At 44.3% G+C, this 15,047-nt stretch overlaps 1 protein-coding gene across 19 annotated transcripts in view; it reads left to right on the forward strand.

Moving 5' to 3' along the window:
• Positions 1 to 15,047, forward strand: part of LOC111143864 (PX domain containing serine/threonine kinase like) — a 77,702-nt gene that overhangs the window by 39,191 nt on the left and 23,464 nt on the right. For all 19 annotated transcript variants that reach the window (XM_022497830.1, XM_022497831.1, XM_022497837.1 and 16 more), the window contains 8 exons: positions 5,417 to 5,494; positions 6,030 to 6,103; positions 6,759 to 6,833; positions 10,141 to 10,245; positions 10,807 to 10,908; positions 12,500 to 12,661; positions 13,076 to 13,193; positions 14,460 to 14,538. In XM_022497830.1, coding sequence (XP_022353538.1) covers positions 5,417 to 5,494; positions 6,030 to 6,103; positions 6,759 to 6,833; positions 10,141 to 10,245; positions 10,807 to 10,908; positions 12,500 to 12,661; positions 13,076 to 13,193; positions 14,460 to 14,538 — 793 coding nt within the window. The remainder of the gene's footprint in view (positions 1 to 5,416; positions 5,495 to 6,029; positions 6,104 to 6,758; positions 6,834 to 10,140; positions 10,246 to 10,806; positions 10,909 to 12,499; positions 12,662 to 13,075; positions 13,194 to 14,459; positions 14,539 to 15,047) is intronic.

Genomic DNA, 15,047 nt, shown 5'->3' on the forward strand with positions numbered 1-15,047 from the left:
GCTTGTCAAAAATGCTGAATTCAGGCCCCATCCCAAACCTATGGGTCAGGATCTGAGTTTATCAAAGTCCCCAGGTGATTTGTGTGCACACTAAAGGCTGAGAAGCCTTGCTATAGAATGTACCTCCTGTCTTCTAATGGAAGTACCTGCAGAGGTAAGAAAAATGCCTTCGAGAATGCAACCAAGTGAAGGAAAGTTTCGTTCAAACTCACATTTACTCCAAGTGACAAAATGGAGCATTACGTTATTACAAGGCCGTCATTCTTCCCCCCGGTTGTTTCTTGGTTCACCTGGGAGAAAAGGTATTATAGGCCAGGGGCTTCCAGGAGAGCATAACTCCTTCCAGAGCAGCATCTCTCATGGCCTGCAGTCACCATGCTTCACCTCCGTTGTTCCCCACAGCGTCTGATGGCGAACTGTCTGGACCGACTGCTATATCAGATCAGCCCTAACCTAGACCCTTCCATTGGTCTGTCCCTGTATTTCCCGAGAGTGTCTGCGCATGTGTTCCCTCAGGGTGCAGTGCGCACAGGCTGATGCGGCCCGATCTGGAGACCTTCCCCGTCCGCTCTGCGTGTGCCCTGTGCCAGGTACGGGCCTGGCTGGTGGGGGCGCGGGTGCAGGGAAGACGTGCTCGGTGAACACTGAGTTACGGGGGGTCAGAGCTAGGGGAGATTTTGGAGCAGGCATACCCAAACTAACGCTTTCATTCCATAGGCAGGAGGTCACCTGAGAGGAAAGGCCTTACCCTGCTCGGGTTGCACATGCGTTGGACTGTGCAAGTGTACAATGTCTGAGTGTTTTCCAATTAAAATGCTGCTTTGCCCCTGGAAGATGATCTGATCCCTATATTTCCCGCTGTACCCCCTCACAGGCTGCTGTTGTACTTGATCTTTTCTGTACCTCTGCTCCCGCCCCTGGCATGGCCGACAGTCAAGAGTCCAAAGCAGATGTGGGCAGAGATCTAAGAAGGCTGCCAGGAGCTCCCACCGGGATCCAAATGCTCAAGAAGCTGCTGCTATTTAGAGAACAGAGCCCCATAATGAAACAATAGGGCATGGATGCTGTTTTCAGAGAGATGCTGACATATAATTCAGAGATTGCCCCCTTTGAATGAAACATCAGAACTAAACTTGCCTCTAGGCTGACTCACTAGCAGCCTCAGGAAAGGGAAGCCCGGGCAGCCTCCTCTGCACCAGCTTGACTGAGCCAAATCCCCAGAAAACCAGGCGGACTTGTCCGGCTTCCTGCAGCTCAAAGCTCGGCCTCTGATTCCCAAGGGCATTCTGCGTACCGCCACCCTATGGCTCCTCTCTGGGCAAGGCCACTGCCCCCTTCATATGGATAAGGTCGCCACCTCTTACCGTTTCCTAATGGTCCGTGGTCACTACCCACTCCACTTCAGTGGGATCTGAGATCTGTGCTCATGTCACAGAAGTCACCAAGGCCGCTTTTCCTGCCTCTTGCTCTGAGGTTGAAGATGCCTGGTTGGAGGGGGACTGTGACGCCAGCCCCGTCCCCAGGGGGTGGGTAACTAGGAGCTTCAGGGCATCAGCAGCTGCCTCCTCTCTCCCTGGGGCTCCATCCTGGGATTTCTGATCTTTTCTTTCTTTTCCTGGTGTTCTCCAGGTGACCAAGGAAATAGAGGTCCCTGGCGCTCTGTGCGGGAGTTAGGAGGTGCCCATTGGTGTTACCAAGTCTGATGGAGGGCCAGCTTTTGTTACAGGGAGAACAGGTGTCTCCTAGTCATGAGGACCTCGTATCGGAAAACACACATGCACACATTCCCCACCCCCACACACCTCACCTTATTCATCTTATTGACGGGGTGCTTCTATCATTTAAAAGCGTCGGCGCACTATAGCCATCTTCCCACTTCAGACCTCAGACCCCCTCAGAATAAGGGGATTTTAATGTCCATATAGAAGTCACTTGGACCAGAAATGAGGAGGTTTGGCTCCTGGGCCCCAGCTTTGTCATCAGCAGCATTTTTCATCTGTGAGCCTCTGGTCCCGGCCTAGAAAACAAGAGGAGAGGGAGCGGGGGTGGACAGGGAGTGTACAGGCTGTCTTCTAGTCCTGAAACTCCAGGAACCCTATGAGTTGGTCAGGTAGTAGTGGGCTCAAGGATACAAGGAGGGAGGGAGGGAGCGAGGGAGGGAGGGAGGAAGGAATGGGACGGGAGTGGGGATTATATTCAGAACCAGGGCAGGGCGCTGTGGAGAGGTGGTAGGCCCAAGTCGGCTGTGTGGGCCTCTATGGCGCCACCTGCTGGAGCAGATCGGAGAGCTGAAGACCGGTTGCAGGGCCGGGGTCGGTTCTCTTGTCATGGCTGGGACCTGGGAGCTCAAAGGCTGCACACAGTGGGGGCAGCTGGTACGTTGTGAGCTGACAAGTCAGAGCTCTTCGGGAAGCACAGGGTGGGCCTGAAGGCCTCGCTCTGCATTTCCTGTCTGGAAATGTTGTTTCTCAGCATTTTCCTGAGCATGCAGTTTTTCCCCATGTGTCTGTCAGTATTAAGGAAATAGAGGGCAGATGACTTTCTTTTCATGTATTTCATGTTCTAGTGGAAGAGAGTGTCCACATCCATTGAACATGTACTGAACCTTTAGTTCTTGCTGCGTCCAGTATTTATTGAGTGCCTGCTCTGTGTCAGGTGCTGCAGATAAAGCATTAAGGAAAGCGTAGCCCCCTATCCCCACCCCCGTTCTGCAGGGGGGTTGACAGGTGAAGGCTATGGCTGAGTAGACATGACCCAGCAACTTGAGGGTGGGAGTCGGGGTTTTGAAGGTGGCAGAAGGATTCCAGAAGAGTTGATGCCTACATGGAGATTTAAGGATAAGTAGAAGTTAGTCACGCCAAGAGGCAAGGGCCAGTGCTCCAGGAGAGGACAGAATATTTCCATGTGGCTGTGGGATTTTACCCAGATTAAGACGTAGCCTTCACAGCCAGAGTTCACAGTCTAGTGGAAGAGAGTAGCCCTAACATAGGACAGACCTTGGGTGAATCCCATGGGAGAAGGACACACAGAGCTCTGGGAGTGTAGAGGATGGAGGGTTGGGAGAGATCTGGCTCGAGGAGTGGCAGCTATGGGCTGAGCCTTGCGGGACAGGTAGACAGGAACAGAAAATGTGGAGGGGTGGGGTTGGGCCTGTCTTCAGGGGTCAAGGCAGGTAAATCTAGGCATTGCACCATTTGTGTGGAGGGGTAAAGACGGAAAGTCAAGGTAAAGCCAGATCTGGGGTAGCACTAGGTTTAGAAATTTGGCCTTGATCTTGTAAAGAGGTGGGGTGTGGTAAATACTTCTAAGAAGAGGAGCAAATGCTTAGGATTGAAGTGTGTGGCCTGAAGCTCGGGAAGGAGGGGATTCATGTTGGAAGTATGCTCGTCATGGGATTTACTTGACAATAAATCATAGTTCAGGGGAAAGAAAATGTCCTTTCTACAATTTCCTGATTCCCCAAGGTAAAAAAAAAAAAAAGTTTATCAGTAACAAATCTAGCATGTTCCGTTTGTTGACAGCCATCTCCCCGTTCCTAGAACAATGTATGGTACCTAGTAGAATACCATAAATGTTGTCAAATAATGATTTTGTGGGGAATTATGAGTCACTTTGAGTTATGAACCAACTGTCCTTTATACTCTTAGAATGACACTGTACTGTATTTAGAAAATTATTTTTCATGATCCTTCCCAAAGCTGATACGATCTTAACTGAAAATGATGCCTTTTTAAGCTGTTTATGTTCAAGTTTTTTTTATGCTTATTTTTGTTGAAGTTGTTTTGGAAAAGCTAAAAATATTTTATATCAACATAATGTCAACATTAACTCAACAGAGTTCCCAGCATTGATTAGGAACATTTTATATGCTTCTGCCACACCTGATCCCTCCAAGTGGTTTGCCCCTTTGGGTAGTTAGAACAAATGTAAATAGAGTCAGTTTTGTATCTGGTCATCTCAGGTTTTCTTCTGGGTGGACGGCATCCACAATTTACGCGTCGAGTCAGTAAACCACTAGTTAGTAGATTATTTTCTTCCCTGAATGTCTTAACTCATACTGTACTGTAAAATATATCAAAATCACATTGCCTGCCAAGCACTAGCCATGGTAATTCCAGACGAGGTCAGTCTGACATACGGAGAACATTTCTGCCGAATCTCCCATTCCTCACCGGTCGGCCTGGAATGCCGCTGATGCTAGGCGGAGGTGAAATCCCACAATGAATTTGCAGTATTGCTGTTTGCTTTCAGGCATCTAGAGTGGCTTCCTTTTTCCATTGTGTTGAGGGAAAATAGCAAATTACAAATGTCTCTTTTTGCAGGAAATGTAAAAGCACAGTTATTCTGATAATTTCTTAATGCAGTGAACTTTAAAGAACTTCCTCTTCTCATTGTCTTCTTAAAAAAGGGGAAACGTTCTCATGATAAATGAACACAAAAAGGGGGATGGATTTTTTTCCAGTAAACAGGACTATGGTAACGTCCCACAATAGAACTGTGTTGTTGCTGTACATAGATGTTTTTCTAAAACACTGGCTTTTATTTCCAATATATATTTAAGGCTAATCGCTTCTTTGTTGGTGAAAGCTTTAATTCCATGAGGAATGAAGACAGGATAAATATCAGTTAGAGCAACATAAGTGCTGTTCTGAGCTGACCTCAGAACACATTTTGAGTTTTGTGCTTGGGCTGTGGCCTGACGCATATATTGAATTCTTGGCTCAGGTCACCTAGTTTATTTACATATTTTAGATCTTTCAGTTTAAAAAATATATATATGTATTTTTTTCACATCATTAGTAATTACTCTTCTTTTTTTTTTAAAGATTTTATTTTATTTATTTGACAGACAGAGATTACAAGTAGGCAGAGGCAGAGAGAGAAGAGGAAGCAGGCTCCCTGCTGAGCAGAGGGCCCTACGTGGGGCTCGATCCCAGGACCCTGAGATCATGACCTGAGCCGAAGGCAGAGGCTTAACCCACTATGCCACTCAGGTGCCCCAGTAATTACTCTTCTTAATAAACCTTTTACTTTGGAATTATTTTAGACTTACAGAAAAACAGCAATGAGAGTACAAATAGGTTCCCTATACCATCGCTCACCAAATTTCCCCTAATGTTAACATTGTACGTAACCATGGCATATTTATCAAAACTAAGAAGTCAACTTTGGTGCGTTACTATTAACTACAGATTTTATTCAAATTTCACTTGTTTTTCCACTACTGCCCTTTTTCTGTTCCAGGATCCAATCTAGAATCCTACATTCTCTGGCTTCTTTTGTTTTTTTCTTCTTGTAATTAAGCTTTTTAAGAAGGTCCTAGACTTATCAAGATTTCATTTGCAAGAATAACATCTTAAGCATGTGGTACTTTGCTGATAGGTTGGACTGATGAGTTTCTAAAATGTCTTTGCAGAGATTGCCTTACAGCAAGTTTCCATGTTCTTCCGATCAGAACCAAAGTGGGAGGTGGTAGAACCGTTGAAAGACATAGGTGAGAAACTGGCACGTGCCTGGTCTGTTCAAACAGATCACAGAACTGGACTCTTTGTCACGCTTTCCTATCTGTAGCCCAAGAAAGCTCTTCCACGCAGGTGATTTCTTTTTCTTTTTCCTTCCTACTGCTTGAAGACGCAGTCCGTAACTTGTATACTTAATGAATCTTGGGTAATGTGCCACCTGGAGACTTGGGGGGTAGTAATGTGTATTTTCAGAGCCATCCGTCATTCTTCATCTCTCTTTCTTACTACACCTTAAGTGAAGTGCCCATTTTCCTGTGCCCATGAATAGTTTCTTCGTTTGCAGTTGTTTTGGTGTTTTCTGTGGGGTTTTTTTGCTTTGGGGTTTTGTTTTGTTTTTCTTAAATACCATCTTTCCCATGTCAACATTACCAAGTGGTGGTTTTACTGGTGCCAGTATTGCAGTGGGTAAGATTGCCAACCTTGATTTTTAAAATTACTTAGTTGGTGAAACTTTTCTCTGTTGGTGTAAATATTATTTGTTATGACTGCATCTCTGCTTTTATGCAGGTTGGAGGATAAGGAAGAAATATTTCTTGATGAAGATTAAAAATCAGCCAAAGGAACGGCTAGTGTTAAGCTGGGTGAGCTGATTTTTTGCTTTGGTCTCCTTTCATGTACTTGAGATGGGTTTATAAAAGCAGATACTGAAAAAGGATAATTAAGAAATTGCACTGTTCTTCTGAGTGATGTTGTAAAGACCTCTTCGGTCCTACATCAAAGGAGAGTAATTTTGAATCACTTTGCTTATTCACTTGGTTATATCCATGTGATTGTATTTGATTAATTAGTAAATATCTGGAAAGAAACAGAACAGCTTAAAATAGTTCTGGAACCTCTTTAGGATTGGGAATTTTGCAGTTTGTTTTAAAGAAAAAATACACATTGCTTTATGTTCTCTCTTGCTTCGGGAGTTCTAGTGGTTTGGCTAGTGGAATTTGATAACAGCATAGTTTTTTGTTTTTTTTAAAAAATATTTTTGCTTTTGTTTTTGTTTTTTTAATTTTAGGCAGTTAACATATGGCGCAATATTGGCATTCAGTGATAAATCACTTACACATAATACCCAGTGCTCATGATAACAAGTACGCTCCTTAATACCCATCACCCGACTTTGTGTGGCTCGCACCTTTGGTTTACAGTCATATTTGGACAAATGAAATAAAGGGAAAGGTTTACAAGGAATTTTTCTTTTGGTAACTTAAGGCAACACCCTGATATTTTCCCCCATGTTTCCAGGCTGACCTTGGTCCTGACAAGTTTCTGTCAGATAAAGATTTTCAGTGTCTAATCAAACTTCTGCCTTCCTGTTCGGTGAGTACGAGCCCTTCTATTCTTTCTCTTTTTTTTAGTCTTTTATTTTTAAATAATCTCTACAGCCAGCGTAAGGCCCAAATGCACAACCCCGACATCAAGAGTCACATGCTCTACTGACTCAGCCAGCCAGGCACCCCAAGCCCTTCTGTTTTTCTAGGTGCTGCTGACAGATTCAGAGTGTTTTCTTGTAGGTGACCGTGGATAGAAGAGCTGGAAATGCTCTGTAGGCTCAACAGTGTGGAGAGGTATAGTGGATTTCAGTTCACGCTAAAATTGCTCAGGGCTGTTCCTGTAGCTCAGAGACCAATTTTTTTTTTAAGATTTTATTTATTTATTTGACTGAGAGAGAGAGCACAAATAGGGGGAGCGGCAGCCAGAAGGTGAGGGAGCAGCAGCCTCCCCACTAAGCAGGGAGCCCCATGTGGGGCTCGATCCCAGGACCTGGGATCAACACCTGAGCCAAAGGCAGACACCTCACTGACTGAACCACCCAGGCACCTCCAGAGGCCATTTAAATGGCATTCATGACATCGGCACAACCCATGAAACTTGACAATTGTTTTAAGCAAATATCCGAGTAAGAAAGTACCCACTTTGTTCTCAGTAAGGATGTTTGTATCAGTGGAATTGAAAGATCTGTTTCTAGGGGCACCTGGGTGGCTCAGTGGGTTAAAGCCTCTGCCTTCGGCTCAGGTCATGATCTCAGGGTCCTGGGATCAAGCCCCACATCGGGCTCTCTGCTCAGCAGGGAGCCTGCTTCCTCCTTTCTCTCTGCCTGCCTCTCTGCCTACTTGTGATCTGTCAAATAAATAATAAATCTTTAAAAAAAAAAAAAAAGAAGGAAATATCTGTTTCTAGTCTGAGAAAACAGAACTAGTTTGGATTTAGATAAGCTGGGTGAGGGAAGGCACAAAGAGCCCTTTTGCTGTCTGAATCACTATTCTCACAGGCCAGCTAGTTGGCCTTTAGGAGTGCCTGGCATTATTTATGCTAATGTACAGTTCTGATCCAAGGCCGTTAGTGGAAAGAAAATATATCACTGTATTTCAGAATATATGCACAATGTCTTCAGGAAAAGACTAATCTGGCCAGAAAAGCCAGTTAATTTGATGTTCTTTATCTGTGGTCTGCATGAGGATGTAGGACCCTAGAATGAGTCATTCATGAGCACAATTATGTTGACCTATCCAGTTGGGTAGGCAGGTTCATTTTTGAAGATAGAGTGTCTTGTCAAGCTAGCAAAACCAAGCTTCTAATGAGGTGCGCAGTGTAGCCAAGAAAAATGCCGTGGTCTTTGTGCGTGATTAGTTGTGTGCCACAGGATCTCAGTATTCAATTCCAAATTTCCTTTAAAGGTTGTGCTTTTAAAAAAAGAAGGTGGGGGCACCTGGGTGGCTCAGTGGGTTAAGCCGCTGCCTTCGGCTCAGGTCATGATCTCAGGGTCCTGGGATCGAGTCCCGCATCGGGCTCTCTGCTCGGCAGGGAGCCTGCTTCCCTCTTTCTCTCTCTCTCTCTCTGCCTGCCTCTCTGTCTACTTGTGATCTCTCTCTGTCAAATAAATAAATAAAATCTTTAAAAAAAATAAAAAATAAAAAAAAATAAAAAGGTGGTACAGATAAGTGGTGCGTATTAATTGTAGAAAAGTTAGAAAATATGGATAAGCAAAAATAAGAAAAGAAAACTCACCTGCAGTCCCAAGCAAACCAAAATGTCTAGAACTTTATATGGTTATTTTTTTGAAAAATTACACATATACTGTTTTAAAACCTGGTTTTTTGGTTAATGATATATCATACACATCTTTTATGGAATAAATATGGTATAACATCATTATTACTGGTTGCATAGACTATCGTTGGCCTTACCTCCATTTATTCAACTAATCTTCTGCGAGACAGTTGGACCACTTCCAGTTTTTTCTTCTTATTTAAAAAGGAAAAAAGCCACAGTGAACAATTCAGGCTAAATATTTGTACCCATCCTTAATTATCTTCATTAAATAAATAACAAGAATTAATAAGGGAGGTATTTTGAGACTGTATAAATATCCTGTTCTTACCAAAGCCCTACTAGCTTTAGCTTCATTGAGATTTTCCAACACCATCATTCCTCTTAGATTTATCAGTTGACATACTGTAAGGAAGAGCTTCTTATTCTCTCCTCTTGGTCTGTTTATATCAGTATGGACTCAACGATTTTTATTTTATTCATTGGGTTCCTTTTTGGGGCGATGAAAGTGTTCTAAAGTTAGATTGTGTGGTAGTTTATACAGCTCGGAATATACTGAAAACCATTGAATTGTATACTATAAATAGGTGAATTATAATGGTATATGAATTATATAGATATGAATATATATGAATATATGTTAATATCATATATATTCATATATATAAGAATTATATTTTAATACAGCTGTTACAGGATCAATAATAATCATTTTGATGTGAAGGTCAGAAGAAACTTCATGATCAAGAACTATATTTTTCTAGGCATACCCTTCCATCCCCCAGCCCACTCAGTCTGAACCCTGACAAACCTTTGCACAGCTCAGCTCCTATGGGTTTAAATTATAATGGTGCTCGTTTGAGCAAATGGACATGTAACACCTGTTTGAAGCCAGTTGGTTCATACAACCAAAATTCCAGGTCATATGAGGACTTTCAGTCATTAAATAATTAGTTTTACTCTCCACCCCACTTGGTTGACGTCAGTGGCTCCTTCTCAGGAAGACAACCGTGAGTCATCACACTGCACCCTGCAGAAAATGGATGGGAAGATTCATGCTAGCTGCTTTGGATAAGGGCCACGATGCCAAAAGATGTGGCTTTTTTGCTTGTTTTCTGGCTTTTACGCTCCCTGGCTTGGCCCCAAACAGCAGTGTGAAATGTTACGCAGCGCTGTAAATGAAGACACATTTGTCTTGGTCCTCACTTGGCTGTGCTAGGGTTTGTCTGTATTCTCTACCAACGTACAGAGGCAGAATATTAAAACCATTATCCCCCAGACCTCTGCCTGAGCTCCGAGCATGTGTATCCCCAGGCATATACCTTCACATGGAGAGCTCGCCGTGCCAGCTGTCCATGTCCCTTTGTCTGTATAGTTTAGGTTCCTTCTCTCATTTTAAGAACGATGTGTTTATTGATCATCTGATAAGAAAATGCCACATGTTCAGGGAACATCCGCACATTTATTTGCGACTAAAGTGCTGTGAGGGTACTTAAGTCTACGTAACCAGATTCTTGATCTCAAAGGACCCAGATGCTGATGCAAATAAATGTGAATTTCTTTTTTGTTTTGGCAGCACCCTTATATCTATCGGGTCACCTTTGCCACAGCTAACGAATCCTCTGCATTGCTTATTAGGATGTTTAATGAAAAAGGAACTTTGAAGGACCTGATCTACAAGGTACTTGTGGTGCAAGTTCATGGTCATAAAGAAGTTCTCAAGTCCCTTCAGAACCTATCACAGATTCTTGATCTCTCAGGTTCCGGAAGTTAGGCCCTAAGGGTTTTATTTTAATTTTGATTTGATTTGGAATTTATTTTGATTTTATCAGTAAAACTACCCTGTCTGGTTAAAGAGCATTCCTTTCCCCAAATGAAAGAAGGTTGAATAGGTAATGGTTATGTACATGACATTGTAGGCTGCTCTCTCAGGTCAGTTTTAAAGTTTGTGTCTTTCATTTAATGAGCAATACTGAACTATCTCAGTAAAGTTGGAAAATAAGACTCTGGGGTCTGCTAAGGCCAAGACCAGGCCCATCTTCACTGGACCAGAGAAGGGATGCAACTCAGGTCAGCCTCTTTCTATCAACTGCACAGACTCTTATACTTTAAAAACCCACATCCTGTGAGCTGACCTCATCTGGCACCCCCAGCTGCTTAGAGCCCTGCCTGTTCCAGGAGGCTACGTGTGGTAGTCAGACCCGCTGCTGTTCTCTTATATGCTCTTTGTGCTTTTCCAAAGGCAAAACCAAAAGACCCATTCCTAAAGAAGTACTGCAACCCTAAGAAGATTCAGGGCCTTGAACTCCAGCAAATAAAAACATACGGACGGCAAATATTAGAGGTAAGAGGTATTTAATATTTGCTTAGGTTGCATTGGGATTTCACTCAGATTACTGTATTCCTTTGGGAAAGTTCTTGGGATTGCTTATAAACAGATGGCATTGTCCTATTTTAGCCCCAAAAGCAAGTATTTGAGACTAAGGCAGCCAATTCAGATCCACAAAAATTCCAAAAGCTTAGCTATTAGAATTTAGTGTCTGATTTTTAAGAACTTCACTGTGCAGATACCAACTTTTGTGTTATGTTTGGTTGATCTTTATCTTTGTGCCAGGATTGTTGATTTTGTTATATCAGTACATAACCATCTGGCTCCCTTGCAAAAGTGAAACGCATGAAAAACCTTTCCCATATCACTCTCTAGAGCCTTGTTCTCCAGGCTTCTTGGATTGTCCGACCTTATCAGTGAAAATAGTTTAAGCATAACCCCCCCCCAATAATAACTTATATGCATGCACTACTACTAATATATGTTGTGTATTATAAGTTAAGTTAGGAAAGAAGGAGGTTTTTTGTTGTTTTTTTTTTTTTTTTTAAGTAGGCTCCACGCCCAGTGCGGAGCCCAACACAGGCTCTCTTGACCCTGAGATCAAGACCCAAGCTGAAATCAAGAGCAGACACTTAAGCAACTGAGCCACCCAGGAGCCCCAGAAAGAAGGAGATTAAAAACAAGCAAATAGAAAGAGAAGTTGTCTTATTTTCTTCCAGTTCTCAGTAGATTGTCCTGGGTCCCCCTTTGGCTAGCACTGCTCTAGTTCATAAGGTTGTTATGGGTGTATCTCCAGGCATCTCCCTTTGTAGGTGAGACTCTGTTTAATAAATGGCAGCTGAAAGGTTTGCTTCTTTCTGTGGGAGCCTGTCATGTGTTCCTCTTAATAAACAGCCTAATATATTCTTTTTTTTTTTTTAAGATTTTATTTATTTTTTGACAGACACAGCAAGCGAGGGAATACAAGCAGGGGGAGTGAGAGAGGGAGAAGCAGAGAGAGCCAAAGCGAGAGAGGGAACACAAGCAGGGGGAGTGGGAGAGGGAAAAGCAAACTCCCTGATGAGCAGGGAGCCTGATACAGGGCTTGATCCCAGGACCCTGGGGTCATGACCTGAGCCAAAGGCAGATGCCTAACAACTGAGCCACCCAGGCACCCCCAGCACAATATATTCTGAGAAGAGATTGGACTAGGGATATTTTTTGCTCAACCCCTTTTCCTGAACAACTAACTGGCTGATGCCCTGCCATGTTAGCCTTACTCATCTGTGCGGGAGGATCAAGACGTTGGCCTGCAAGGAGCTGGCCTGTTGAGATCAGAAAGTGCTGGAAGTTGAACATTAAAGCTGTTAACCTCAAGCTTTGGGTTAACAGAGCTGCATCTCTGTTCTTTGGAAATGAGGGAGCTTGGAGTTGGGTCTCATAGCTGGAAAGCATTCAGCATCACCCCCTTTTCCAAAGAATGGATGGAGAGGGCATTTTTCTTTAGGAATCTCCTCAGTAACCAGTATTGTTTAAAAATATAGTGACTTAAAAAACGAAGTTTAACCTGTCTCATAACTGAATGAGTTGGGGGGGAAACGTAACCTCTGCATATTTTTTTAAATAGGTACTGAAGTTTCTACATGACAAGGGATTCCCTTATGGACATCTTCACGCCTCCAATGTGATGCTCGATGGTGACACTTGCCGGCTGCTAGACCTTGAAAATTCCTTATTAGGCCTTCCTTCCTTCTACCGATCCTATTTCTCACAATTCAGGAAAATCAACGTAAGTTGCTAGAAGTAACGAGAACAGGAGATTAATTTTTAGGTATAAATGATCCCCCTGGCAGGACCCATGATCTGCCCATGTAAGAAATATGCAGGGTAGACCAGGCCTGTTGGCTCTGTTCTCTCACAGAGTTCCGCTCTATCTTTTTAAGTGCCTTGTTGAAATGCTAGATGAGATAAGGAGGGACATAGAATCATGGACTGGAAAAGAATGGGGAGTAGGACCAGGACCTTGGGTCAGAGCAGTGCCCTGTGAGCTTTTGCAAAAGGCCTTGGAGTTGTGTTTTCACTACCAGTAATGGGCGGGGTTGCCCCTGAGCCATGTTTTTCTTGGTGAAAGCCTAGGGAAGGAACACTGGGATTCACAAAGCCAAGCTGAAAGATAACCACCCTGCTCTCTTGTCTTCCACAGACATTGGAAAGCATGGACGTCCACTGCTTTGGCCACTTACTGTATGAAATGACTTATGGAAGACCGCCAGACTCAGTGCCTGTAGATTCCTTCCCTCCTGCACCGTCTATGGCTGTGGGTCAGTATGGGCTTTGAAGGAGTCTAATGGGCCCTGGTAGTCCACAGAGCTACTCACCCCCTTTCCAAAGTCCAGGAAGGACCCAGAGGAAGTTGCCATGTTCCATAGCCAGCCAAACCCAGTTTATAAAAGTAAACCAGGTCTGAGTGATTTATTTAAATTCACCTCACTAAAAATTCAGATGGTTTGTCCATTTGTCGGGCTATCTAAAACCTCAGGAAACATACTGTAACTGCATTCAAATTTTGGAACTGGGAGGTTGTAAAGAGAAATCTGTCCAGACCGAGTCTGATATAGAAGCAGAAGCTAGGAGCAGGCAAATTGAAGCCAGCCTTTCAACTGGGGCAGGTGTCAAGGGCCAGACCAAGGCTGGAGTGGGACCTGCAAGGGACAAGAGAGCCACGGGCTGGACATCTGGTAGATAAAAGGCTGGCAGGCCGAGAGCAGGGAAAGGGAGGCAGGAATATAAACACCTGGCAGATTGGATCCCGGCGTTCTTCCAGCCTTACTTAGGGGACTGAGGAGGGCCAGAGGACAGGTGGGAGACACTTTTGGGAGCGGGACATGGGGACTGATGCAGACTTAATCCAGGGACCCTTTCATCCCATCCATAGCCCGCCCAGAACTCACTGTTAAAGCAGCACCAAGAGGGGAGGGCAGGGTAGCTCTCGGACCACTGAGCCTATGAGATGTGCAAGTTAACCCCCACCAAGTGCTAGTTTTGTGTCAAAGTAGTGGTTCAAGAGTACAGGCCCCAAGACTACTGGGCCTGTGTTGAGTGTGAACAGCTGAAACTGAACAGTGACCTGTGAGTAGAAAAATCTGGCTGCTTTTGTTTATATCATCCAAGGTGTTGGATGATGAGACGTCAACAATTGGCATTTTGTGTGCCAGTTTTGATTAAAAAGAAAGCAAGCAGCAAAATGTTTTCCAAGTTCAGAATTTTCTGTGTAGTGTTTACTTTTCTTTTAAGAGAGCAAACACTTCTATGAATGATATCTGGAATCCTTCCTCCAATTATCTTTGACATATATTTAGCTTTCTATCAGCATGTGGTTTCTGAGCCATTTATTTTGAGCCATCGGTAACATGGTGTTGCCAGCGTTCCCCTCCCCCATGTATGCCATCTGTCTGTGCGTGAAGAGTTTTGACACCGTCCTGATCAGCCTGCAGACAGTTGTTGCCAAGTGGTGTCAAACTTTTCATCACCAAGCGGATTTGCCAGCATGTTCTGTGGAACTAAAATGTGTATCTGTTCATTTCAAGTGGCCGTGTTGGAGTCCACGCTGTCTTGTGAAGCCTGTAAAAATGGCATGCCTGCCGTCTCCCGGCTCTTACAGATGCCGTAAGTCGATCACACGCCTTGTTTGTCACCTTCCTAACTGTGTAGAACGCTGGACCGCGAAGCCAGGGGCCTGGCGCCATAGTAGACTCAGGTGTGGTCCTTGTGGAGTCGAAGTGACATGCTTGTTGTCAGTCACTTGCAGCATGATATCATGAGCTGTTCGCTGCTGTCGTCTGATCGCTGTCCCTTGATGTCCACATCTTCACGTGTGTCTCTCCCTGTCGATGTTAGTGTCATATGTGTGTACATGTGCCCCCACCCACCCACCCCCACTTAGAACATTCTGACGGACAGCCTGCTGGAGCACTGTCCTTCATGGCCCTGTTCCGCGCACCAGCTGGCCCTCAGCTGTGGCTGGTTGTGCCCTCTAGGAGGAGGGCAGCGGCTTTCTGGCCCACCCTACGCACCTTTGTTCCTCTGCTCCCGGGGTAACATGGGTTACACATCTGACTTGTACCAGGCATTGTGTTAGGGGCTTGGAGCACAGAAGACGTTCTCCCTTAGACTGG

Source organism: Enhydra lutris, unplaced genomic scaffold, assembly GCF_002288905.1.
Source record: "Enhydra lutris kenyoni isolate GAN:26980312 unplaced genomic scaffold, ASM228890v2 scaffoldscaffold10, whole genome shotgun sequence".
Taxonomy (NCBI): domain Eukaryota; kingdom Metazoa; phylum Chordata; class Mammalia; order Carnivora; family Mustelidae; genus Enhydra; species Enhydra lutris.